Source organism: Anastrepha ludens, chromosome 4 (assembly GCF_028408465.1).
Source record: "Anastrepha ludens isolate Willacy chromosome 4, idAnaLude1.1, whole genome shotgun sequence".
In the NCBI taxonomy this organism is placed as follows: Eukaryota; Metazoa; Arthropoda; class Insecta; order Diptera; family Tephritidae; genus Anastrepha; species Anastrepha ludens.
In genome coordinates this window covers 31,619,777-31,645,168 of record NC_071500.1, presented here as the reverse complement: position 1 = coordinate 31,645,168, position 25,392 = coordinate 31,619,777, and the positions used below count along the sequence as shown (strand labels likewise).

At 38.1% G+C, this 25,392-nt stretch overlaps 2 protein-coding genes across 2 annotated transcripts in view; one reads left to right on the top strand and one right to left on the bottom strand.

Annotated features, from left to right (window-relative positions):
- The window catches only part of LOC128861764 (uncharacterized), a 192,088-nt gene extending 167,028 nt beyond the window's left edge, over positions 1 to 25,060 (top strand). The window contains exons 8-17 of the mRNA XM_054100147.1: positions 12,602 to 12,727; positions 16,156 to 16,943; positions 17,009 to 17,173; positions 17,280 to 17,619; positions 19,079 to 19,201; positions 20,400 to 20,669; positions 20,738 to 20,951; positions 21,861 to 21,977; positions 22,096 to 22,518; positions 23,273 to 25,060. Coding sequence (XP_053956122.1) covers positions 12,602 to 12,727; positions 16,156 to 16,943; positions 17,009 to 17,173; positions 17,280 to 17,619; positions 19,079 to 19,201; positions 20,400 to 20,669; positions 20,738 to 20,951; positions 21,861 to 21,977; positions 22,096 to 22,518; positions 23,273 to 23,589 — 2,883 coding nt within the window. The 3' untranslated portion in view covers positions 23,590 to 25,060. The remainder of the gene's footprint in view (positions 1 to 12,601; positions 12,728 to 16,155; positions 16,944 to 17,008; positions 17,174 to 17,279; positions 17,620 to 19,078; positions 19,202 to 20,399; positions 20,670 to 20,737; positions 20,952 to 21,860; positions 21,978 to 22,095; positions 22,519 to 23,272) is intronic.
- Positions 4,319 to 5,965, bottom strand: LOC128861492 (huntingtin-interacting protein 1-like). The gene is made up of 3 exons (XM_054099661.1): positions 5,861 to 5,965; positions 5,368 to 5,780; positions 4,319 to 5,299 (listed from the first exon to the last, which is right to left on the bottom strand). The coding sequence occupies exons 1-3, from the start codon at positions 5,891 to 5,893 to the stop codon at positions 4,879 to 4,881; spliced, it is 867 nt and encodes a 288-aa protein (XP_053955636.1). The 5' UTR covers positions 5,894 to 5,965; the 3' UTR covers positions 4,319 to 4,878.
- Positions 25,061 to 25,392: the final 332 nt, after the last annotated feature.

Genomic DNA, 25,392 nt, shown 5'->3' with positions numbered 1-25,392 from the left:
AAACTTAGCAACCACAAGGCAAAACTCAGGAAAAATAGCCTAAAGTGTATCTAAGATATATACAAGCTATAGCTCTCTCTCTCCTTTGCCTCTACGTTATATCTTTTTTCTCTCTCGCGGAACGAAAATGCCCAAAAGGTTGCATGGCATTGATATTTTACTCTCCATTCTTTCTTCCATCGACGCCTAAGAAGTTTAACATCAAAAGTAAATAAATATTTAGGGATACAAAGAAGTTTTCACATTTTCTCACTGACTTATGGAAGAAATTATAGATATTTGGCGCTATATATGATACTTGGACAATCACAATCACGTCCTAATGGCTCAGAAAATGTAGTATGAACTATTATGAGTGGCTTTGTAATCCCCCAAGTCTATAATGAATTCACCACCCTCTTCTTATTAAAATTCTACAATTCCTTAAATTTTCTCATATTAATCTGCTGAAATGTTAATTTACTAGTCTGTTTGCCTTCTCTATCGATATTCTGTTCATCGCCTTAAATTATTTTGCATTGACTTTAATAAATTTTTCATTGAATTTGTCACATCTTATCTCAGCAAAAGTTATTGGTAAACAACTCAATCGATGCCGTTGAGTCGCACGATTTGAGACGTCAGCGAGCTGGGTGAATGAACAATGGGGGTTTTCAGTAGCATTGTGCCGCTTTACAGAGCATGATGATGAGTTGATAATTAAAGTATAATAAAACGGCAAACAAGTACATATGTACATATTTATGTTTGTCTGTATGTATATCTGTATATATACCCCGCAAGCTAAGTACCAGTTAGAAATGTGGTTATGTGAGAAGAGATACAAAAGCGCATGCATTTTTTCGAACATAGCCGCGTAGAAATACAAGCCACATTTATCATTTATGCTTGCGCTATTAAAGGGTGTTTTTTTAGAGGTTAGGTTTTCAAGATGAAATAAAACGTATATAATTTAATGTTGGCCAAGAATTTAGCTTTATTATAAAGATAAGGGTTTGCCATTATGTTTTAAAAATGATTTCGGGCAAGTGGCCGCCGCGGCTGGCTCGAATAAATTCCAGCCGAGAGGCCCAATTTTCGACCACTTTTTGCAGCAATTGGGGCCGTATGTCAGCAATAACGCGCCGAATATTCTCTTCCAAGACGTCAATCTTCTCGGGCTTATCTGCGTAGACAAGCGACTTCACATAGCCCCACAAGAAATAGTCCAGCGGTGTTATATCGCACGATCTTGGAGGCCACGCCACAGGTCTACGGCGCGAGATAATGCGCTCACCAAAAGTTTCCTTCAATAAATCGATTGTTGCGTTGGCTGTATGGCATGTAGCGCCATCTTGTTGGAACCAAAGATCGTCCACATCAACATCGTCCAATTCAGGCACGAAAAAGTCATTAATCATGGCTCTATAGCGCTCTCCATTGACTGTAACATTATGGCCGGCTTCATTTTTAAAGAAATATGGACCAATGATTCCCTCTGCCCATAGAGCACACCAAACAGTGACTTTTTGAGGATGTAACGGCGTCTCAGCAATGGCTTGTGGATTATGTTCACTCCAAATGCGACAATTTTGCTTATTGACACACCCATTCAACCAAAAGTGAGCTTCATCGCTGAACAAAATTTTCTTGTGAAAATCGGGATCGGTGGCCATCTCCTTTTGGGCCCATTCACCGAACGTGCGACGCGCTTGATGGTCGTTCGGCTTCAATTCTTGCACGAGTTGGATTTTGTAAGCCCGCAAACCAAGATCCTTCCACAAAATCTTCCATAAAGTGGATGGTCACTTCTCCAATTGCTGCGCGCGATGGCGGATGGACTCATTCGGGTCTTCTTCGATACTCTGCTCCACAGCAGCAATAGCGTCTTCGGTGCGCACTGTACGACGTCTCTGAGGATGCGTATTATCCACTAGAGCAAACATGGTGCGAAACCGATCCATGGTTAATCGAATTAGTGACTCTAATGGACGATTATGTCGACCGAATATTGGACGCAGCGCGCGATGCGTCGCGCGAACCTAACCATTATTTTCGTAATAAATTTGCACGATTTGCAAACGTTGTTCAGGTGTAAGTCTATTCATTATGAAATGGCAAACCAAACTAGGCATAAATCAAGTGACAGCTGTCAAAAAGACCATCCACGAAAAAAGTAGTGCCTTGAAAACCTAACCTCTAAAAAAAACACCCTTTAGAACTGTTAGATTTTATTGATTTTACTATGCCTCTAATTCCCCTTCCGTTGGCTAACATGTCGTTTTTTTTATAATTTCACCTTCTGTAGTGGTTAATGCCGCCAAATGTTGTGAGCAAAATTTGCGAACTTTAGTTTCCACACTACTCATTTATTTCTTTCAATTATATATTTAAAAAACACATAACACTTGGCTATTTTCATAAGGAAATAATGAAATAATGTAATATTTAAAATTAATTAATTATAAAATATTATTATAAATAATTCATACAATTTTTTCATCGAAATTAATTGCTCGTTTTATTTACATACATAAATAAACAAATCGCACAAAAAAATGCAAAAAAATTAGAAAATTTTTATTTGCTGCTTGATGGTTGAAATGCTAATTTCAGAAATTTAACCATATTTCGTCACCTCCATTATCAGATAAAAACTCTGACTGATATCTCTTCAAAAATAAAAGAAGATTATATTTTGCAGGTCTGAAATTAGTATCTTTGACAGAACTTTTTTGATAATCCTGAAACTTGTTCATCATTTTTATCTGAAAAAAAAAATTAAAGCCGTAACTTATTGTAGCTTCTCTGCCATTCCCGATAGCGCAAAACAAAATACGAGACTTCCTAAAAAAAAAGATGACTTTTTTCTTGTTGAAAAAGATTTTCTTATTCGTCCATATCCATTTATTACTTTCCAAAATAATCATCACAAATACTGTTATACATATATATGTGCATATAGGGTAGATACCTATGAAATGAGACTTTCAGCTATTAGTCCATAGATGTCGCTAGGAGTATTTTTAAACCTTCCCAAATGTCTTGTTTTTTTCGTCTGTCATCTGTCAACAATATTCAGTTCATTGTTTGTTACTTTTCTTACAACAATGCATTTTTGTCGCTCTTAAAAATGTCGAATTTCGTGCCTTCAAACTACGATTTGCGGACATCGTTGATTTTCTGTTATCAATTGAAGAAAAACGCTTCTCAAGCTCATCAAATGCTTATAGAAGCTTATGGTGGGCATGCTCTAAGTATAGCACAGTGCTTCAGCTGGTTTGAAAAATTCCGAAGTGGTGATTTTAGCGTGGAGAACGAGGGCCGTGGCCGGCCACTGAATTGCAAGCATTGTTGGATGAAGATGATGGTCAAACGCAAGAAATGATGGCAGACCAGTTGGGAGTGACCCAAAAAACCATTTCCAAACGTTTGAAAGACATGGGCATGATTTTAAAGGTCAGAAGATGGGTGCCACATGAACTGACTGAAAGGCAGCAAGAGAACCACAAAAACACTTGTGAAATGCTGCTCTCCCGGTTCAAAAGGAAGTCTTTTTTGCAACGAATCGTTACTGTTGATGAAAAATTGGTGTATTTCTCCTATCCCAAGCGTAAACGATCGTATGGTCCGCCCGGCCACAAGCTAAAAACAACGACCAAACCAAATCGGCAATGCTGTGTGTTTTGTGAAATCAGCGTGGTATGATTTGGTACGAGCTATTAAAACCAGGTGAAACAGTTGACGGTGCACGCTACCAACGACAATTGGCCGTTTTGAACAGCACTATACACCGAAAACGCCCAGAATATACCGATCGGCGTCACAAAGTAATTTTTCTTGATGACATTGTACCGCCACATCGAACAAGAGCGACCCGGGAATTGGTGGAGACGTACGATTGGGAACCGCAGGTGCATGCGTCTTGCTCACCAGACTTGGCGCCTTCCGATGATCATTTGTTTGCATCGATGGGCCACGCACTTTCCGAGCAGCACTTCAATTCTCACGAAGAAGCCAAAAAATGGATCGATGATTGGTTTGCGGCCAAAGACGGTCAATTTTTTTGGCTCGGCGTCCACAAATTGCTTGAGACATGGGAAAAATGTACCGCTAGCGATGGCTATTATTTTGAAGATTAAATTTGTAACCATTTCTTGTTAATAAACGTTTGAAATTGAAAAAGTCTCATTTGACAGGTATCTCCCGGTATAATACACTTTGAGCAGCGTCTTTTCCAATCCTCGAAACCCTTCTGACATGCGAAAAAAAACAAAGCCGGAACTTAATTTCTCTGCCATTTCCAATAGCGCAAAACAAAATACGTAAAAATCGTCGGAGTAATGATTTATTCTTTCTGAAGTGGGTTAGAACTGTTTATGCCTCCAAGGCACCTTTGATTAGGCCATTGCATGAGTTTAACCAGATTTCTTTGGCTTTTGATCTATCGCTATCTAAACATAAGTTCAAATTGTCACTCAATGAATTTTTTAAGTAGTAAGAAAACGAGTACATATATATCTCCTATAATTCTTACAAAAACTGTTAGTTCTATAAGAAACGTTATATTTCTTGATATACTAAATGAATGAATTAAATATCCATATGTGCATGGACACATACATATATACACATTTGTAAACACAAAAAATTAAAACGGCATGTAGAAGTAGACATAGCTTTATCTTAAGAATATTTTAGGTAATAAAGTTTTAGCAAAGTTTCAAACAAAAAGTAATTTAAATGCTACTATACAAGTACATATTGTATTTACAATGATCACAGCAAGCGCTTTGTCCAATTTTTTCTTCTCCTTCTCTCTTTCTCTCGCTCCTCCTCTCATGCGCTCTCTCACTTCCCTCTTGCTTACTCTCTAACTCCTGTGCATTTCCATCGCTACTACAACTCCCCTAACGGAGGCGCCGTTGGTTGACTACTGCATACAGTACAACTGTTGCTATATCCATAGAAATCCGGCACAGCTGCAGATAACTCCGGCACATATTCCATTTTGAGTATAATTTTCACCTGTTGTAATGCACAATAGAATCCATGCAATTGCTGGTAGAGTGCATTGAAACGATTACGCAAACCAATTACGTCGATAGGCGGCAATTTGGCACAAACTGCTCCCATCGCATTCACCGCTTGATCATACAAAATGCTGCATTCTGCCGCAACATTGATGAGCGGTTGCAGCCGACATTGTATTTGAGGTGTTATAGCAGAGAGTTGTTGCAATGTCAAACCGGCGAAAATGGAATGCTGCAACGACAACAAATTATCCAAATAATCAAAGATATCGGTGCATAGCTGAAAGCTGAAAGACAGAAAATATTTAAAATTTTGATCAATACGAGTATTTCATTCATTTGATGGCAAATTCACCATAAATTCACATCCCATTCCTTGGTTATTTCAGCCTCCAATGCGCCATTGAAGAAGGTATAATTGTAGTGAAAATATGCTTTGCATTGTAACAACCTCAGATACTGCACGATGCACACATCTAACGCATCCGTTTGTAGTGCCCAATAATCGGCTAGATTATAAATTTCTTGGCGCTGTTGTGAGCTCTGCATCATTTTGAGTATTTGCGGTGTACCGAAACGCATTGCCTTATGCATTAGATTGCAATATTTCCAAGCGGTGAAGCGATTGGTGTACAAAAGCTGATTATGAGTCATTTTCATGAAAGTTTGGACGCCGTCAGTTCTATGTGTGAGCAGCACAACGGTGCGTGCGCGCAGCCCATCGAAGGGTTTTTCCTTAGCGCTAAGCACTTTCTTGATGTGCTTCTTCTGAAAACGAAACGAAAAGTGTTAACGATGTTAGTAAAACTTTTGTAAAACTTATGCATTTAAAAAAAGAAATTAATAACCATTTCTGAACGTTCTTTGTGCGAGAGCTCCATTTGGCAGTGAGGGAAATTTTAACGCCGCCTACAAATTTGCCGTTCAAACTTAACTAAGCCATTAAAATAATAGTAAATAGTAGACGAGTGGGCAACGAAATTTTGCTTATCTCTGCAAAAATAAAGTACAATCATTTGTTTTTGCGCATCTATAAACTTAATGATAATACACATGCATATAAATATGTGGACAAGTGTGCATTCTCGAATGATAGCGTCCGTAGGTCTGTTTGTAATTTGTGATTTATTACAAAGTTTTGAACTTTTTACGCGCTGCTGAGGGGTTTGGCTAATAAGTATTTATTATTTTCAAAATATTTTTATATTTATCTATTGACACGCAACAGAGTTACCATCTTCAATTTTTTTTATTCGCTACGAAATTTCAATATGATTTGATGCTCGCTTCGACATACTCGTACTTCGAAGAATTTTAAGAGTATGTTTTAAAACAGATCAAATTAGTGCAGGATTGCCAGGAAAATATCACCTTCAGTTACAAAACATGCAAGTAAAGTTTCAGAGTCAGGAGTAAGTCATCAAATGCATGGTAAACTTTGTACATAGAAATTTAACACAAAAAAATGTGCAGCATTAGATTTCGTTGCCATGCAATTTCTAAACAACAAAATTATAATGTAGCTAAACTGTATTTTAATTAAGTGGCAACTAATATGCATTAGAAATTTTTATAACTATAAGCCATTTAGCAGCACCAAACCAACCAAGGGAAGGCAGTGGGAAATGGTATGAATAAGGAAAATACGACGCTTCCTTGAATGCAACTTGAGAAATAACAAAAAATCGAATAGGTAACTGTTGATAGATTCCTTCGGCCCGTTTTTGATGCGCATCGTTTTTGGGTGTCATCATTGTGTGGAAAAGCCATGTCGGCCTTGGATAATAAAGTTTTGAACTAAGCAGAACTTCTAAAATAAAAACAAGCTTCAGCACTCGTAAAAAGTACAAAATGTATTCTGAATATGAAGTAATGTGAATAACCGAATCTAACCTTCTTAAAAATTAAAAAAATCAGTAGGTTTCGATGTTTTCAAAACACCTGATAGATTCGGCCTAAACCGCCCGTGGTACACCGATGTAATCTTAAAGCGCATTTAGTGTTAAGTGAAAAAAGAAAAAAAAACAAAATCTCATAAACAACTGGACAACAAAAGTAACAGAAAAAAATATAAGAAGATATTTTTTCAAATGCTCCCTTTTTTACCGTCAATAAATAGTCAGTAAATAGCCCATTTATGTGGTTCGGCACAGCTTTTGAATCCATCACAGCTTGGGTATTTAAATGTCTAAATGGCAAAAGTGGAAAATCTGCGTTGATCACGTCAAAAGCCTCAGAGTAATAGCACAGCAATCGGTGAATGGCGATCTCCTCTCTCATCTTCATCGATTTTCAAAAAGAATTCGATACTCTCCAACATCATACGATTTGGTATGCACGATTGGGGTACAATTTTCCCAAAATCACTTTCCCAAAAAAATTTTTTCCCAAATTTTTTTTTCCCAAAAAATAATTTTCCCAATGCCATTTTTCCCAAACTAAAAATTTCCCAATAAATTTTCCCATAAAATATTTTTCCCAAAATATCGTTCGTCTGTAAAATATCGCATATACATTTGCAATGAATGGGCGAGTACATTTTTTATTATTTGAAAAGAAATGATTTTTTGCATTCAATTAATTCCGCCATAATTAGAAATTTTGACTTTAGGCAGCAAATTTTGGCTCATGAAATTTTGACACGAAAAGAATGACGTGAAAAAACTTGTTTATATGAGTGAAGTTGGATACATTCGTTACCTTGTCTTTTTATCCGAATTGAAAAATGTATATTGAAAAACTTTTTCGAATCTTTTTCGATTACTTAAGTATAAGATTTTTGGTTATTATATACACTCATATTGTCGGAATCGTCGAAAAATGTGAAATAGTAGAATAATAAAAATTAATTTCAGTAGTATTTGTTCGGGAAAGCTATCTATTGGAAAAAAGTTATTTTGGGAAAACATGCATTCGGGAAAAAACAATAAAGCGGGAAAAAATATTTTTGGGAAAAAAAATATTGGGAAAATTATTTTTTGGGAAAAAAAAATTTGGGAAAAAATTTTTTTGGGAAAGTGATTTTGGGAAAAATGACCCCCCACCGGTATTTGCACTGGCATATAAAGGTGTACCAAAACTTCTAATCGAGGTAATGCTAGCATGATATAAAGGGTGGTTAAATTTCAAGGGCCGGTGTCGACCCTTTACCAACGCTAGCTGTTCTCATAAAAAAGAACAGAGCTGCCTCCTACCACCTCTACTCTTTAACATTGTTTTGGACGTCATGATGAGCAAAGCTACATGCTAAACTAATGGATTAACGTGTGGACTAAATGGACGGCTCGAAGATCCTGATTACGTTGTCAAAAAAAAACTACGGCTGGGAGCACAAACTGCCGCAGAAGTAGGCCTAAAACTAAACATTGCCAAAACAAGGGTTGCGGCACGCAAAAACTCCGAATCTGTAACGTTGAGCTCGAAGACGTGTACTCCTTTTACTATTTGCAGAGTATTACATCTGCCATTGGTGGCTCAAGAGAAGACATCGAAAACCGCTTTAAAAAAGCGAAACAAACTTTCGGTACTCTAAATCCTGTGAGGAACTCCACGATTATCACGCGGCGTACAAAAATAAAAGGGTTTAACTCCAGCCGAAAGTCCGCTTAAGTACGGCTGTTAAATCTGGAACCTTGCAGCCTCTGATCTCCAAACGCTACAGATTATCACCATTCGTGGTCTCGGCACGATTTCAAACACGGATCTGTGGAATCGTTGTGACCAGACACCAATACGCCTGAAAACCCTGAAAGGAAAATGGAGCTGGCTGGGGCAGGTGTTAAGAGACCAAACCAAACCGATATCAGCCGCAGCTCAATTGACTGGAACCCTCAAAGCAGCTGTCGTAGAGCCAGACCAGCACTGACCTGGAATAACAATCTGGAAGTTGACGTATTCAAATCCAAGAAAATCTGGAGCGAAATTAAGACGTTGGAGGAACCTTTTTGCGGCCCGCGGATCCATAGGACCACATATAGATATATGTAATATAATATATATATACATTATAACTTTGAAATATTTTCTGAAAGGTTTTTTCTTTTCACCTCTTTTAATCCTGAAGCCTTTTAAAAAACTTATATATCCTATATAAATTTATTTTCAAAATTCCAAAGAAATCGCACAACGAGGTCGATTGGCTTAATTTACTTAGTTGTGGAAACTTTTCGCTAATAAAGCCATTCAATTAATATCTAATTACGAACCAAATCAATTATTTGTTGGTTAACAACACTATCAAGAATAATATAATCATCACACGAGAGAGAGAAAGATAAATAGAGAGAGAGAGAGAGAGAGAGAGAGAGAGAGAGAGAGAGAGAAATGGTATTGAAAACTGTCTAAAACGTAGTTAATGCACTTAGAAATTCATTCATACAATTCAGACAATTTTTTTTTTTTCTTAGGAATTCATAAAATTCGCTAACCATGCGAAGGCAAACATATATTTTTTTTTAACGAATTTAAATTTTTCACTAATTTATTTATTTCATTCTTATAAATTACGTGGCGCAGCCTCGGATTACCAGAGCAAACTATGCTAATAATTGGGTTATTCCATACTTATCACTTTGCTTATCAATTATCGACTCATTCCACAAAATTGTAGCAGATGTACATCTGTATATGTGTTTATTCACAGCAAAATACATACGTACAAACTATAAGTGCATGTAATTAGCTGTGGTATGTACATACAAACGAGTATATACTTGTATGTACGGACATTCAAACTTAAAATTTAGTACATTTCTGTTTTAAAGGGTGATCAGATTGGAGGTACCTTTCCAATAGGTTTTCTTGACAGACCACGCGTGACTACTGTCAGAGTAAATTCATAGTTTTTTCACTATTCATTGGCATTTGTTCATGGAAAAGTTGACGCCTCAACAACGTTTACAAATCGTACAGTTCTACAAGGATTACGAAAATCGACTCTCTGTGAAAAGTGTTCAGCGATGAGGCCCATTTTTGGCTTAATTCGCTATAAGCTACATTGGGCTGAAGAGCAACCCGAAGCCATCAAAGAACAGCCATTATATCCATGGAAAACAACAGTTTTGTGCGGCCAATGGGCTCAAGGAATCATCGACCCATATTTTTTCAAAGAAGAGGCTGGCTTCAATGTGCCAGCGTGCTACGATAAACGAGTTTTTGGTACCAGAAATTTGAGCTCGTGATCTCCACAAAATTTCGTTCCAACAAGACGTCGCTAATTGCTATACAGCCCGTGAAACAATGGATTTACTGCGTCGTCGTTTCGGTGAGCAAATTATCTCAGTTCTCGGACCAGTGGATTGACCACCCAGATCGATTGATATCACACCTTTGGACTTTTACAATATTTGGGGGCGTGTGTAAAATCTAAATGCTTTGTGGATAAACCAGCTCTGATCGAGGCGTTGAAAGCCAACATTACTAAGATTATTCACGAGATACCGATCGACCGACCAAAGTCCTCCAGCGAGTCATTCCAAATTGGTGTTTACGAATGGCCGAATTATGGCGCAGTTGCAGCCAACATTTGAAAAGAATCGTCTTTTAAAAACAAAAGTTATGAATGGTTCTACAAAAAAATAACAAAGATTGGCCAACCAATTTGAGTTTTCATTGTTTTATTTCAGTTTAAAATCCGATACCTCTAAATTCATCACCCTTCATATGTATAAAAATAAAGCTTAGCCGTACATACGCACATACATACATACATATTTAACAAAAGTACATGTGCATGAATTATCTGACATACAAAAGCGTATATCAAATATTGATTATTTATTAAAGGGGTCATAAAAAAGCACTCTGCTACGCGCAAATTATTATATGAATCACAGAAGGAGGGATGCCCGAAATATAGAGAAATGCTTACAGCAGCAAAAAAAACTTACTAATACATATTTAGAGTGAAAAATTGTCTTACGTCGGTAGTGTCCAACTTAGGCGGGTTTTACTGTTTCTACAAATATACCTTCCAAGTATCAGAATAATTAGCTTAATGCTGATTTCCCTTAATTTTTTTAGAAATAATTTGACTTTTCTCGTTTCTAGCTAATGATTTCAAATAGTTCCTTTGGTATTATTTCTACAAGCACCCTGCTGAAATTTAGTTAATGTTGCACGTAATCACGTAAATGACAAATTTCAAATAAAAAGGTTTCTTACAAATTTCAGCTGCAAAGTTTTCAAACTTTTTTAATTCTCAAATATTTAGTAGTTAGATGCTATTTTTGTTGCTGTTGTAACAGCATAAATATCCCCCATAAATGCTTGCGAAATTCTGTCGGCTGCTTGAGCGCATATAAATCCTCTCCGTTCTGGTAACATAGAACCAGTTGTCGTGGGTACGCGTTCGTCTGTGCAAACTTACACCAGTTCCTTACATTTAAGACTGCCTTGACTGTTGTTCTCAGGGATCAACGGGGACTTTTTCTGCACAATATCAGATTAATTGTGCTTCTACATTTTACAAACTTTAAAACCTTCATTTTTATCCATCTATGGTTATGTGCGACTCGCACAGTGGGTCTCCCAACTTTCTTGTGGTACTATTGGCGTTCCATCGTAGCTATAAACATTCCGTTATCGCTGATTTCGATTTTTCTTTGAATCAAATTTCGATCTACGAAATAATTTTTTTTTTTTTAATTTTTCTTCCCGTCGATGCACAGTTGGTAATGAAGGAGCAAATTCCTTGAATGCTTTCAGAACTTTTTTTTTTAAATTTATGTCACTGATAAACCTTTCAAAGAAGTAATTTTATCTCCGCATAGTACTCGATTCTCTCTACTGTAAAAAAACAGCGGAAAAATTTTGATTCCTCTACTGGTTTATAAAAGTCGCTTTCAATATTTTTCTACCAAGCTGCGCATTGAGACTTGGTTCAGGGTACACAACACTTAAAAAATAATAAAAAAAGGATAATTGGCGCGTACAATTTTGTTATGTGTTTGGCCAAGCTCCTCCTCCTATTTTTAGTGTGCGTCTTGATGTTGTTCCACAAATGGAGGTACCTACAGTTTTAAGGTGACGCCAAATGATTTTTATGAGGAGGTTTTTCATGGCAGAAATATACTTGGAGGTTTGCCATTGCCTGCCAAGAGGCGACCGCTATTAGAAAAAACTCTTTCCATCATTTTGCGGTTTCATGCACGGAGATTCGAATCTACATACGTACTTCCGAATGGTAGTCACGCACCAACCCATTATTCGGCTACGGCGGCCGTACTCGACACTTAATTCATGTAAAAGCCACCACGAAAATGGCGAGGTATTTACCATATAGCATGGCGCTGTTAAACATAACGTTAAGTAGCCATTGCATTTCTTTCTTTGATGTGTTTTTTACAGAAAGGAGGTTCGCTAATAACACAAAAACGGTCTGGAGCTGAAAAGCGATATTTTCGTGCTAAAACATTAAATTTCTAACATCAGTGCTTTTCAAATTTGAGTTACAAAGCAGACTATCCCGATTATACAATATTTTATATAAAAAATATGCATACATCTGCATACGCATACATACATATCTATATATATATACAGTTACTTAACAATTCTTCTTAACTTATTTCTCAACCTTAACATTTCAGGTAACATCTTGGATTACCAGCGATGGCAATGCCACTCTTCAACGTTTTGCCAACCTACAGATGGATTATGAAACCGCCATAAAAGAGCAAGAGCAGGAGTTTGAAAAATATTACTTTATTTCAATGGTAAGCAGAGTGAATGGTTATCTGTGCACATTCTTGCATATATTTAAAAAAAAAACCCAAAAAATGGCAATTACTTCTAAAGTAAATTAAATTAATAAGTTCGATGGCCCAATTTTTTATACTTAGTAATAAATAATAAATTTGGGATAGCTGTAACCTTTCGCTTCACGTCGAGAATCAGCAAAGCTCATGCATTTCGAAGAATATGTTAGCCAGCATGAGAGTCGTGTTCTGGAATAAAACTATGACTAAAATTTACATTAACAACTTCCCTGTCCCCATACAAAGCGCTTTGAGAAGGCCCCAGACGGTCGTACTAGGTTTATGACGGAAGGTCGCAGCAGTTAGAAGGTCTGGATGAACCTGGATCAACAGTAGTGCATCTCACAGAATCGCTGTTAGATGAAGGCCGTTTTGTTGTAGCTGACAACTAAATACTATACAAGCCTGCCATTAGCTGAGTACCTAAAAAGTCGCAAAACTGATTTGGTTCGCACTTTGCGTAAAAATAAAAGGAATTTGCCAGAGGAGGTAGTAAAAGCGAAGCTAAAGAGAGGCGACCAAATAGGTAGACAAAAAGATAATCTATAGATACCGTACTAAAATGGCACGATAAACGTGATAAACGTGATAATATCAACATGCCATGGAGATAATATGTCTAAAGTGCATACAAAAGTGGCGATGTTATAAAACCAGACGCCATAATTGACTATAATGAAGCTAAAAAAGCGATTAATATTTCGGATCAACTTATATCTTTCCATTCTCCGTTACGTAAAAGTTTAACTTGATATAAGAAGACAGTAATTGATTTACTATTTCAAGTCGTTTACAACGAATCGGTAGACGGCCCAAAGTTGACAGTTTTACAAATTCAAGAATATCTAGCCGTTGAACATAACCTTCCTCAAAGGCCTTCAATTTCCTCTAGCGCTTCAGGAACTTCAAATTATTTTCCTGGACATAGCCTGCAAGAGATTCCACGTAATATTAACAACAAACTCGTATGAAAAAGGTGCACTGAGTGCTACATCAAATTGAAAAATCAAAGAGAATTGGCTAGGAAAGCAAAGCAAGTGCATGCTGAGTGCATAATGTGTAAAAAGGCCTTTTGCTTGGAACGCTATAACGAAAGACACGCTTGATTTTATTAATTTAAATGAGTAAAAACATTCTCTTTTGTATTTAATTTTTATATATTTCATGTTTCTTCTGCCGAATAAAAGGCTACTGTCAGAAAAAAGATTTCGAAATTTTCTATCATTTTCCTAAAGTTTAGATCTTTTGATATACGCTCACATAGAATTCACAAATTTATAACGACACGTTCATACCAAGAAGGCTTCTCTAAGTTGTATAGAGAAATTAGTCACATTTGACTCATTGGACAGGGAAGTTGTTAAGCCTTTAATCTTTTGAAGGCTTGTAACAGTTGCAATGCAATACACTTTTTTAAAGCAGCAACCGGTATATAGACATTGTTTTTCTCAACAAAAACTAGATGCTGCGCAGCGAGTCAGTCCTCTGGAAAAATATAGTATGTTTACCGAGGTGTTCATTCCACTTATGCCGGATACCAGCACCTGCTGGCGGTTTGATCTTCAACATTCCATTTGCCTCATGTTCGCTATCAACGCCGCCGATTCTCTCACTTTCGTAAGGTAACAATGAGACGTCCACAGTGACCTCACTTTCGGCCACTTCTTCAACTATCTTTGTTTCAACGTCATGTAGTATTTTGATACCAATTTTGACGTCGGCTTAGTTTCTGCCTGTTTCTTTAGCTGAGCCATCCGCAATTTCTGCGAGTATTTTTACCCCCGATGTCGCTTCATCCACAGCTTCTTTATAGACGCGCCTTTTGTGGAAGTGAACGGGAATCATGCCGATTCTAAAGGATGTCCTACAGTTTCTCTCTCTAATTACTTATATTGACTAGTCATCGTTGCCTATTGATAAAAGTTCCGCAGTTTACCCCTCCTTGCTGCTGAGCACTCTCCACAGGTGTGTACACGGCCGGCTGTTCTGGGTGATGATAAGGGACAAAAGTATTTTAGTTTCAACGCCAGCTGTTCAGTAGGGAGTCATTAGGAACACACCCGGTATATTGTCACCATCACGTGTGCTTAACTCTGGACCTTCCCTGCCGGACAGTTTTGGGGCCGTTTAACGCAATCAGTTCGCAGCTTCCTCGGTTGCATAATGGATTTGTAATAAGCCTAACTGAAAGTGTATGCCTTCGAATTTCCATTATTTTTACGTCTCTTCCTTCCTCTCCACTCGTGAGAGTATTTGTATAGGAAAAAATTAGGGTAGAACAGCCTGTCTTAAGCCCGCAGTGAATGCAGATAGCTAACACCAGGTTTGCTGCAGTTTAAATTGATTTCCTGTCCAACTTTTGATGTAAGATTTACTGCTCTCGATGCTTCAGGTACTTTACCCTTCCCTGCATGTTGCACAGGACCCCTGTTTTTTGTTTGTCGATTTCATAAGCGCCGCGTTTTCTCGGCTCTGGAGCACATTAGCGTGGCGCCCTCTGCTTTGCGTTCTCTGGCGTTGAGCTTTCGTTTGCATAGCGTAGATACCATTTGGTGCTTGCGGTACTCATAACAATAATTTTTTTGGCCTTTCAAAGCTGGAAGTTTTTTCACAGAAGCCTACCCATTACTCAAGCTTGGCTTTGGGTTAGCCCCCTTGGGCTTTCAACCATACCTACAACCTACACTACATAATTTGAACAGTGCTCAAATATCAGCAATGGGAGTTATAGCAGAGCAACAGAAACGAGAGCAATAGAAGTAGCTGGAGTACACATGAATAATTTCACAAGTAGCGCTCCAGGCGATTCCAAGCTCTTTACTACTACTCAAGTTACCGAGAGCACTCAAAATTTGCTTTGACTATTGCTCTGAGCTGCTGGCAGTACCAAACGTAGCTTGGAGCGGAGCAAAACAGTTTTTGCCGCGTTTTGCGCTACCTGCTCCACTAATCATCTGTTCAAGTTCAGAGCAGTAACGAGAGCAGAGCAATGTTTTCTGTGATATTGCTGCTACACACTGCCCCCATTCGGCTACGGCGACCGTTTTGGCATGCATTAATTATCAAGGCGTATATTTCGTCAAAGAGTGACCCCTCAGCAGGTAAAGCTCTGAATGAATTTCTGTTATGAAAAAACCTTTCATGCGTGCCATAAAACTATGAATTTCCATTTGTGAGACAGAGAGACAACATTAAGAGGCATGCAAAAAATTTGAAGTAAAGCTCAGCCTAAGCATCTATGCTTTTTTTATTACTAGTTTGTTCTAATTATTATCTACTTCAAGTTTTTTCTTATTATTATATTAAGGCCCTACCGCTTTTATTACCCTCAATATTTAATTTTTCCTTTCAAAGTTAAAAATTTCACTTTTGTCTGTCCTCCACAGAAACACTTGGCCAAGGGACGCGATTTGCACGATGCAGCTGTAAATATTGAAGCGTTGCATGAGAGTGCCATCAATCTGAAATCAGCACTGGACTGCTTCGCGGAAAAGTTAGAGCTGGCGCGTGAACGCATAGAGGCAGCATCCAGGCTGCAACACCTGCTGGTGGCGCAAAATCTCGAAGAACACATGCAACAGGAAATCCAACGTCTAGCCGAGGTTGCTGGCGCCACCGTACTGTTAGAAAAATATCGCCAAAAACAGCAGCATTCGCGACAAGAAAACAACACCAAAGAACTAAAAACGCCAGAGCAATTGGAAACAACAGAAACTACATTTCAAACACGCAGCCAAGTTGCGTGCAGTGACCCTCCAGCCAACACAAAACCAAATAGTTTAAACCTCAGCAGTTGTCGCAACAGTACTATCAACCACATCGGCATAAGTTTGACCAAACCGCAACAGCTGCAACAACAACTACAACATGTGGCCGTTATTACCAGCACACCAGTGCCACGCATGAATCGCTTAAGCCACCGCTCCAGTTCAGGCATAGGTTCGTTCGATGGGCAAACGTGCCATTGTTGGCGCGAAAGTCGTAATATGGAGGATATGGACGAATTAATAGACGTGGACGGTGAGCAATTGGAGCTAGAAGATGGTGAGGAAGAGCAATCTAAAATTGCCGATTCTGGTGTGGGCGGTTGTGAACGTTGCGAAGGAAATCCAAAGTTGACACGAGTCTGTTCGTGCCAGAGCCTCAATGAGGCGTCAAATCTGTATAGTAAAAGGTAAGTGCAGGTATTCATTATTTGTTGAATTGCAATATATTTAATCTGTCTGTCTGTGATTGCAGTCAAAACAGCAATGAACTGGACTTTGAATGTTATGAACGTCCGATTAAACGTTACGCTGATATACACTCACCAATGGAGGCAAATGCTCATCTGCAATACCACGCCTCAAGTTTGGAATTGTCGAAGTTGGAAGAACTCAGTTGTTTGGATCCGAAAATACAAAAGTGCGTACTTACAAATTTAGATACGTAATATAATTTCGGTTTTTTGTTTATTCTGAATGTATTAAACGCTGACCTTGTTTGTGTTCATCCACATACCTCTTTCTAGAACGCTTCTATTGATCATGCGTGAAATGATTGGCACGGAACGCGACTATGTACACTCGTTGAACTATGTCATTGAAAACTATGTTGACGAGTTGTTGCGCGAAGACATACCACAGCCGTTACGCGGCCAGCGTAATGTCATTTTCGGCAACATTGAGAAGATCTTCGAATTCCACAAATGGCATTTTCTCAATGAACTGGAACGTTATGAACGTAATCCGTTGAAAGTTGGCAGCGCCTTCTTGGAAATGGAATCGAAATTTTATTTGTATGCACTTTACAATAAAAACAAACCAAAAAGTGATACTTTGATGAGCGAATATGGTACGGCATTCTTCAAGGTATGTGCAACACTACCACTACAAACACACATAATTCATTTTTCACTAAGTGGATTTAATGTCATATTTTAATGAATTTTTTCCAATTTGTTAGTCTTAAAATTGTAAGATGTATTTAAGAAGTCATTTTAAAACTTCTGATTTTGCCATTTCGAGGCCGTTATCTTTATATTGGGTTGGGGAAAAAGTAATGTCGTATTTTGTCAATTGAGCGCGACATTTAAGCATATCTTGCGTTGTACTTACCTATTGCATCGGGTCACACTAAACGGCTATTTGAAGACGACAATCTGTACTAGACGACAATCTGTACGTTTCAGTCTTAAGTTATAGCGCGTCAAAGATGGATTCCACCGACCAAGAAACTCGTCATATTTTATGTTTTTACTACCTTATAGGTAAAAATGCAACGAAGGCGGCGGCAAAATTTTGTGAAGTTTATGGGCCTGATATTGTAACGATTCGCACAGCACAGCGTTGGTTCGATCGATTTCGTTCTGTTGTAGTACATGTCGAAGATGCACCCCGTACTGGTAGGCCAATCGTCGTAGAGACTGATAAAATCGTTGAAATTATCCAAAGAGACCGGCATGTGAGCATTCGCTCGATTAGTCAGGAACTAGGTGTAGACCACAAAACCGTTTGGAACCATTTGCAGAAGATTGGATACCAAAAAAAAGCTGGATGTTTGGGTGCCACACATGTTGACGCAAAAAAATCTCTTGGACCGAATCAACGCTTGCGATTCTCTGCTAAAACGGAACGAACTTGGCCCATTTTTGAAGCGGATGGTGACTGGCGATGAAAAGTGGATCACGTACGACAACGCCAAGTGAAAAAGATCGTGGTCGAGAAGCAGCGAGCCGGCCCAAACCATCGCCAAGCCCGGATTGACCGCCAGGAAGGTTTTGCTGTGTGTTTGGTGGGATTGGAAGGGAATTATCCACTATGAGCTGCTCAACTATGGCCAAACCCTTAATTCGGTCCTCTACTGTGAGCAACTTGACCGTTTGAAGCAGGCGATTGACCAGAAGCGGCCAGAATTGGTCAATAGGAATGGTGTTGTGTTCCACCAGGACAACGCTCGTCCTCACACATCTTTGATGACCCGCCAGAAGCTACGAGAGCTCGGATAGGATGTCCTATCGCACCCACCATATAGTCCGGTCCATGCAAAACGCCCTTGGTGAAACGAAGTTGGCCTCAAAAGAGGCTTTCGAAAATTGGTTGTCTGAGTTTTTTGCAAATAAGGAGGGGGGGTTTTATAAAGGGGGGATAATGAAGTTACCTATTAAATGGCAACAAGTTTGCGAACAAAACGGGGCATATTTGACTTGAATTGGATAATTCTTAATACATTAAATAAAACGTCAAATTTCGATCACAAATACGACATTTCTTTTTCCTTTTTTCTTCTTTTATTTATTCCAGAATAATTTTAATTTTTTTTTTCTTACAGTCCAAACAGTTCGAACTGAATGACAAAATGGACTTGGCCTCGTATTTGCTGAAACCCGTGCAACGAATGGGAAAATATGCTTTGCTTTTGCAGCAATTGGTGAAAGCGTGCAATGCTGTGGAGGTAAGAGAAACTTGAAACTTTCAACGAAATGTCAGGTTTTTTTATTTGAAATTCAACTTGAAAGTTATAGATATTGAAAGTAGGTATATACAGTCTGTGTCAGAAGAAAAGAACCGGTTTTTTTTTTCTTGTAACTTCAAGATATATTTCGTTCTGCTTTTTGCTGCATAATACATAGTTCCTCTCAAGGGCTACGACGCCAGTGCTAACTCAGGTTAGTGTCGTTCGAAACTTTCCCGTAAACGCAACCAAACAAAAATGAATGAGAAGGACGCGAAACGTTTCGAGGCGGTATTTTTATGCACGCATTCGAAAGGGCCGAAATTATCTTACGCCGTGGCTGCAAAAGAGATTAATTAATCAAAAAAGTTTGTTGTGATGTGGATTCAGTAGTATAAGGTATACAAAAATGTTGATGACTTTTCCGAGCGCGGCTTGAAGCAAGTGATGACAAAAAAGCAGGATAAAGTGATCATCCAATTTTTTAAGTGGGACCTTCTTTGTGTCTACGACTTTGTGATTCGACGATTCTCCATAATAATTTTCTTCACTTGCTCAACATTTTCATCGGTTGTTGATGCGCTAGGGCGTCCATAGCGACATTTTTTTGTCTCAGAGTACTCTCACCGTATGCCGCTGTCTACATTTCAAGTGTTTCCGAGTTTTTTTTAACTCCATTTTTTATACAAAATTTGATGCAACTTCTTTGATCCATTTTTTTTTTTTTCGATAGCAGAAAAACGCCGAACACGCAAAACACTTGACTTATTTATTCTTCTCACAAACAAACTAAACAGGTAAATTGCTAACACCGTGAACATATCTTCGAGACGAGTGCAGCAACATAAAAAAATAATAATCGAAAGTCGAATGTACGCAGCCAGCGAAATCTGAAAATTCCCCTTATTTTTTTAACACACCTCGTATTCTTACTCAACACTGATTTTAGAACTAAACTTCCGAGATTAATAATCGTAGTTTAGATGCTCTAATCTTCGTATAGTGGCTTGTCAGATTTTACTGAGCATAAATGTCAAAACATTTGGATATTTGAGTTTATCTAGTTTGACAGATTGACGGTTGTAACACCAATCAAGAAAAATAAGTTTGACAGATCTTCTTATCGAAAGTTCAATATGCCTTAAAGACAATCAACCCCATGACACCATTTTTAATACCACTTCCTTTCACTTTTCAGGGCGCTGCACTACAAGAAATCGCCGCCGATGTCGAAGAGCTGCAACGCGCTGAGGAAATGGTCAAATTTCAACTGCGTCATGGCAACGATTTACTAGCTATGGACTCGCTACGGGATTGTGATGTTAATGTGAAGGAGCAAGGTCGTCTGATGAGACAAAACGAATTTTTGGTATGGCAAGGCCGTGGCGGTAAGAAGTCGCTGCGACAAATATTCCTTTTCGAGGATCTTGTGCTATTTAGTAAAGCACGTCGATTTCCAGATCAGAAGGTAAGCAAAATTAAATCACATTTAAAATACTTTAACATTTTAACTTAAAATCCAATTTCGTATTCTAGAACTTGGACATTTACATCTATAAGAACAGCATTAAGACATCGGACATAGGTTTAACGGCGCATGTTGGTGATTCCAAAACCAAATTTGAAATTTGGTTCCGAAAACGTAAACCAGAAGACACTTGGACGCTGCAGTGCATGTCGGAGGACATTAAAAATGCTTGGACCGAGGAGATATCGAAACTTTTATGGAAACAAGCGAATCGAAATCGAGGTAAATTCTTATGAATACTTAAAAACAAAAACCACTATATAAGGGTGGTTAAGTTTCAAGGGCCGGTGTTAATTTTGAATAAAGTACAATTTTTTTTAGGAAATTATTGTCATTTCTCTTTATTATGATAATATTGGTATGGCTCAATTACGTATAGAACAAAATATTGGCCAAATAGCCGCCGCGGCTTCGGCGGCACACCTCCATCCGATGGTCCAAATTTTCGATGACGCTGAGGCTTAATTGAGGTTCTATGCCGTTAATGTGCCCAATTATCTCATCCTTTAGCTCTTGAATTATTACTGGCTTATCGACGTACACCTTTTCTTTCAAATAACCCCAAAGAAAGAAGTCCAACGGTGTCAAATCACATGATCTTCGCGGCCAATTGACATCGCCGCGACGTGAGATTATTCAAAATTTTTCGCGCAAAAGAGCCATTGTTTAGTTAGCTGAGTGACAAGTGGCACCGCCCTGTTGAAACAACATATCGTCCACATCCATATCTTCCAATTCAGGCCATAAAAAGTTCGTTATCATCTTACGATAGCGAACACTATTCACAGTAACTGCCTGACCGGTCTCATTTTGGAAAAAATACGGCCCAATGATGCCGCCGGCCCATAAACCTCACCAAACAGTCACTATTTGTGGGTGCATTGGGTTTTCGGCAATCACTCTTGGATTATCATTCGCCCAAATGCGGCAATTCTGCTTATTGAAAAATGTTGAATGAAATGCAGAAAAAGTCTTGACGTTTAAGTGTGGTTCATATTTAAATCGGCCCTTGTAATTTAACCACCTTTTATTTTTATATTTTTTACATTTATTAATTATTATTATAGTTTTTTTTGTTTACTAAAAATATTTCAACCTTAAAATTCCTATTCCTGCTATTGTGTTTTATAGAAATTCGCCTTGCTGAAATGTCCTCGATGGGCATCGGCAGCAAACCCTGCCTGGACATACGGCCGAGCAACAATCAAATTAATGATCGCTCCATTACGATATCACAACTGGGCAAAGGTAAGAAACAACTATTCATTACACAACAAACTATTTATTATATAATAAATATTTTAATTAATATTTCAATATTTAATTTCTTAATGCCTTTATTATCTCATTCTCACCCTAATTCCAGCGCCGAAATTACGTCACTCATTCGCCGGCATGCATTTGGATGGCACAAAGAGCGCACGCCGTCCCAATTCGCTAATCTCCGAGAGTTCACTATCGAGTGGCACAAGCAGCTCCTCGCTCAGCACAGGGAGCTCCTCAGGACATGAGCGTGTGGCTAGCACCTGTAATGGCAAGTCAACGCCTGGTACAATAAATAGCCATCACGCGCTCGAACTAATCAATGAGACACAAACATTAATGCTCAGCAGCGGTGCAACTGCGAATGGTGGTGCCGGTGCCACTAATACCAATACGCTGAGTAGTAGCGGCAGTAGTGGCCGGAGTGGTCACAGTGGCAGTGGAAATGGTGGCCTGAGTGGCGCTAGCAATGGTGGCACAACGCGCTCCAAACGCTCAACGACGTTCGTCAGCCAACTATCGATGGGTATTGAGCTTGAATTGAGTTACTTTTTTTAAGTGTTATTTTTTGTTTTTTAAGTGTTTGTTGTTGTTGTTTGTTAGCGATTTCTTTTTTATTTTTATGTAAATATTGTCTTTTACTAACCATTTTTGTGCAAGTATTTAATGCAAATTGTAAGCTATTATTTTTATGAAATAATGATATTTCTAAATATGGGTGGCGCAAAATTAATCATCATCCAAATTTGTTTTTGAATAATTTTTTGACTAAATCAAGAACAATAATTTTGAGTGATGGAAATTGCTTGACCTTTACGCGCTTCTCCTTGCTTGTCTGCTGGTTTACTGCAGCTTTCTGATGCACGAGTGTTAAATTTGATTGGCGTACGATGCCATTGGAAAAAATTATGAATTCTACGATAGGGTGATTAATTTTGCTCCACCTTGTGTACATATGTAGATGCATTTATATGTATGTTTTTGGAATGTTGTACTTGTTTTTTATCAGTATTATTAGTTGTTTGTGTTGTAGATTACCTCCTTAGTTAGTTTTTTTTTTTTGGTTTTTTTTTTGTTTTGTTTGCCACTGCATACAAAATTTCAACTTGTATATATTATACTATATGTACCTAATTTCCTACTGATTGTCGCTATTTAGCTGTGCTGTGTTGTATTATTTGTAATATCCCCCCACTGTCTTTGACTTCCCACTCATTGTACATACCTACATTAAATGGTTGTAAGTTTTGTAAAAAATCACTCATATCTCCATCATGCAGAGAGCGGCATTCTATCCGACATATCAATGACGCCGGATCAGGAGCAATCGGACGCGACATGCAGCTGGTTGAATGCTGCTACTGTGGCAACAACAACCCAATTGCCTTCACCAAACGCCACCAGCACAACAGCCACCATCGGTAACAGCACAGTGATCATGCGGCGCCAACGTTTCCAACACCAGAAACAACATGAAAAACATAAAGAACTTCAACACCTACAATCGGCTCCAATAACATTGCAGGAACGCAGTAGCATTGGTGGCCAGAGCAACCCATACCTGAAGGAATTCAAAGCGGATAGCGTAAATCTGTAGTAGCTTGGCAGGGCAAAGAGCGTAGCCGAAATATGAGCAGCACATAGTACCGTATATAAGCAAAGCGAAACAAGAGAGAACTTAGTAATAATATTCTAAATAATAAATATAGCGAAATACGATATTTATATGTTAGGTGTTTGTATGTGTACCCGCAATGAAATAAGAATTCCCATACTTCATATTCACAAAATCACTTGCGCTTACAGAAATATTTAAAATAAGATTTTTTTATTTGTTGCTAATTTGTTATATAAATGCCTTTTTTAATGTTACGTACAAGTTTTTACTCTAAGCCATAGTGAAGTACATAAGGGCATAAGTTGTTAGCCAATCGCTGAAAAAAAAACATATTATTTTTTTATATAAAAAAGTAACAAATGCATTTTCTAATATTATATTAACTGCAAGAGCAGCGCAATCGCAACAAGCTTAAAAACGAAACTCCTCTTAAATCATTCGCGAGTATCATTTTTAGCCAATGCTGAGCGCATTTCGCCACGCAGACATACATACATATATACTTAAAAATACACATCAGCTGATCAGAAATTTATTTTTCTATGTATGTAGGCATGTAATTATTAAATTGTGCCTGTCGATTGCCTAAATGCTAAATTACCTAAGTTAAATTCTCTTTCGATGTGTCAATTTTCCATTAGCAAAATATAAGAGAATCTAAATTCTGTTATAATTTGAAGTTTTAATTTTATTAGTATTTGTTTAAGCTTTAATATTTACACAAATATGTTAATGCAAAATAATAATAATAATAATAATTGGCGCGTACACTTCTGTTAGGCGTTTGGCCGAGCTCCTCCTCCTATTTGTGGTGTGCGTGTAGATGTTGTTCCACAAATGGAGGGACCTACAGTTTCAAGCCGACTCCGAACGGCAGATATTTTTATGAGGAGCTTTTTCATGGCAGAAATACACTCGGAGGTTTGCCATTGCCTGCCGAGGGGCGACCGCTATTAGAAAAATGTTTTTTTTATTAATTTTGCTTTCACCGAGATTCGAACCGACGTCTCTCTGTGAATTCCGAATGGTAATCACGCACCAACCCATTCGGCTACGGCGGCCGCCAAAATACCCACAAAAAATTAATAATTATTCTTCAATCAATTCAATCATTCGGCTTCATTAGCTTAGTCACATTTCTGTATCACAAATTGAATTTTTAATTTTATAATTTATGAATTTTTTAATTAGTATATTTTATGATACACTTATGTTATAACCTAAGCGTATTTGATGTTATTATCACATTGAAGAGTGTGTAACATTTGAAGTAAATATTTGAAATTTAATTATAAAATATTAATATATATTGTATATGTACGAGTATGTGTGCATTGTACCACTATACGCATTGAAGTATGTATGTACATACACATATATATTTACGAAAACAACAAATTGCATGTTCAGCAAAAGAAAAAGTAATAAAAACAAATATAAAATGAATGAATTGCAGGAATTTTTATTTTAAAGGCAACGCAAGTTAAATGTGGTACCCGTAGACATCGCAGGCAGAATTGCCGCTCCACGTACCGCAATCAGACTGAGGGGCTAGAGCTATTAGCTCAACCTCACTTATGGGCACTCAAGCATCCTTAGAAACTGCGAGTTCATCCCTCTGTCAACGGATCAGTGTATACCCTCGTTTAGTCCAACCGGAACCTTCTCCACTTATATTCCGTCAAGGGAAGAGTGGACGGAGGGCTACACTTGGGGGCAAGGCCTGGTGAACTTGTTCACGGATGGAACGAAGTTGGAAAGAAAGGTTGACGGAGGAGTTTT

Bases quoted from the DNA above. Each gene is read 5' to 3' on its own strand.
- LOC128861492 (XM_054099661.1), bottom strand. From the start codon at position 5,893: ATGGAGCTCTCGCACAAAGAACGTTCAGAAATG. The intron at 5,781-5,860 runs GTTATTAATTTC...TTTCGTTTTCAG, and splicing joins ACAAAGAACGTTCAGAAATG to AAGAAGCACATCAAGAAAGT. The intron at 5,300-5,367 runs GTGAATTTGCCA...TCTGTCTTTCAG, and splicing joins GAATGGGATGTGAATTTATG to CTTTCAGCTATGCACCGATA.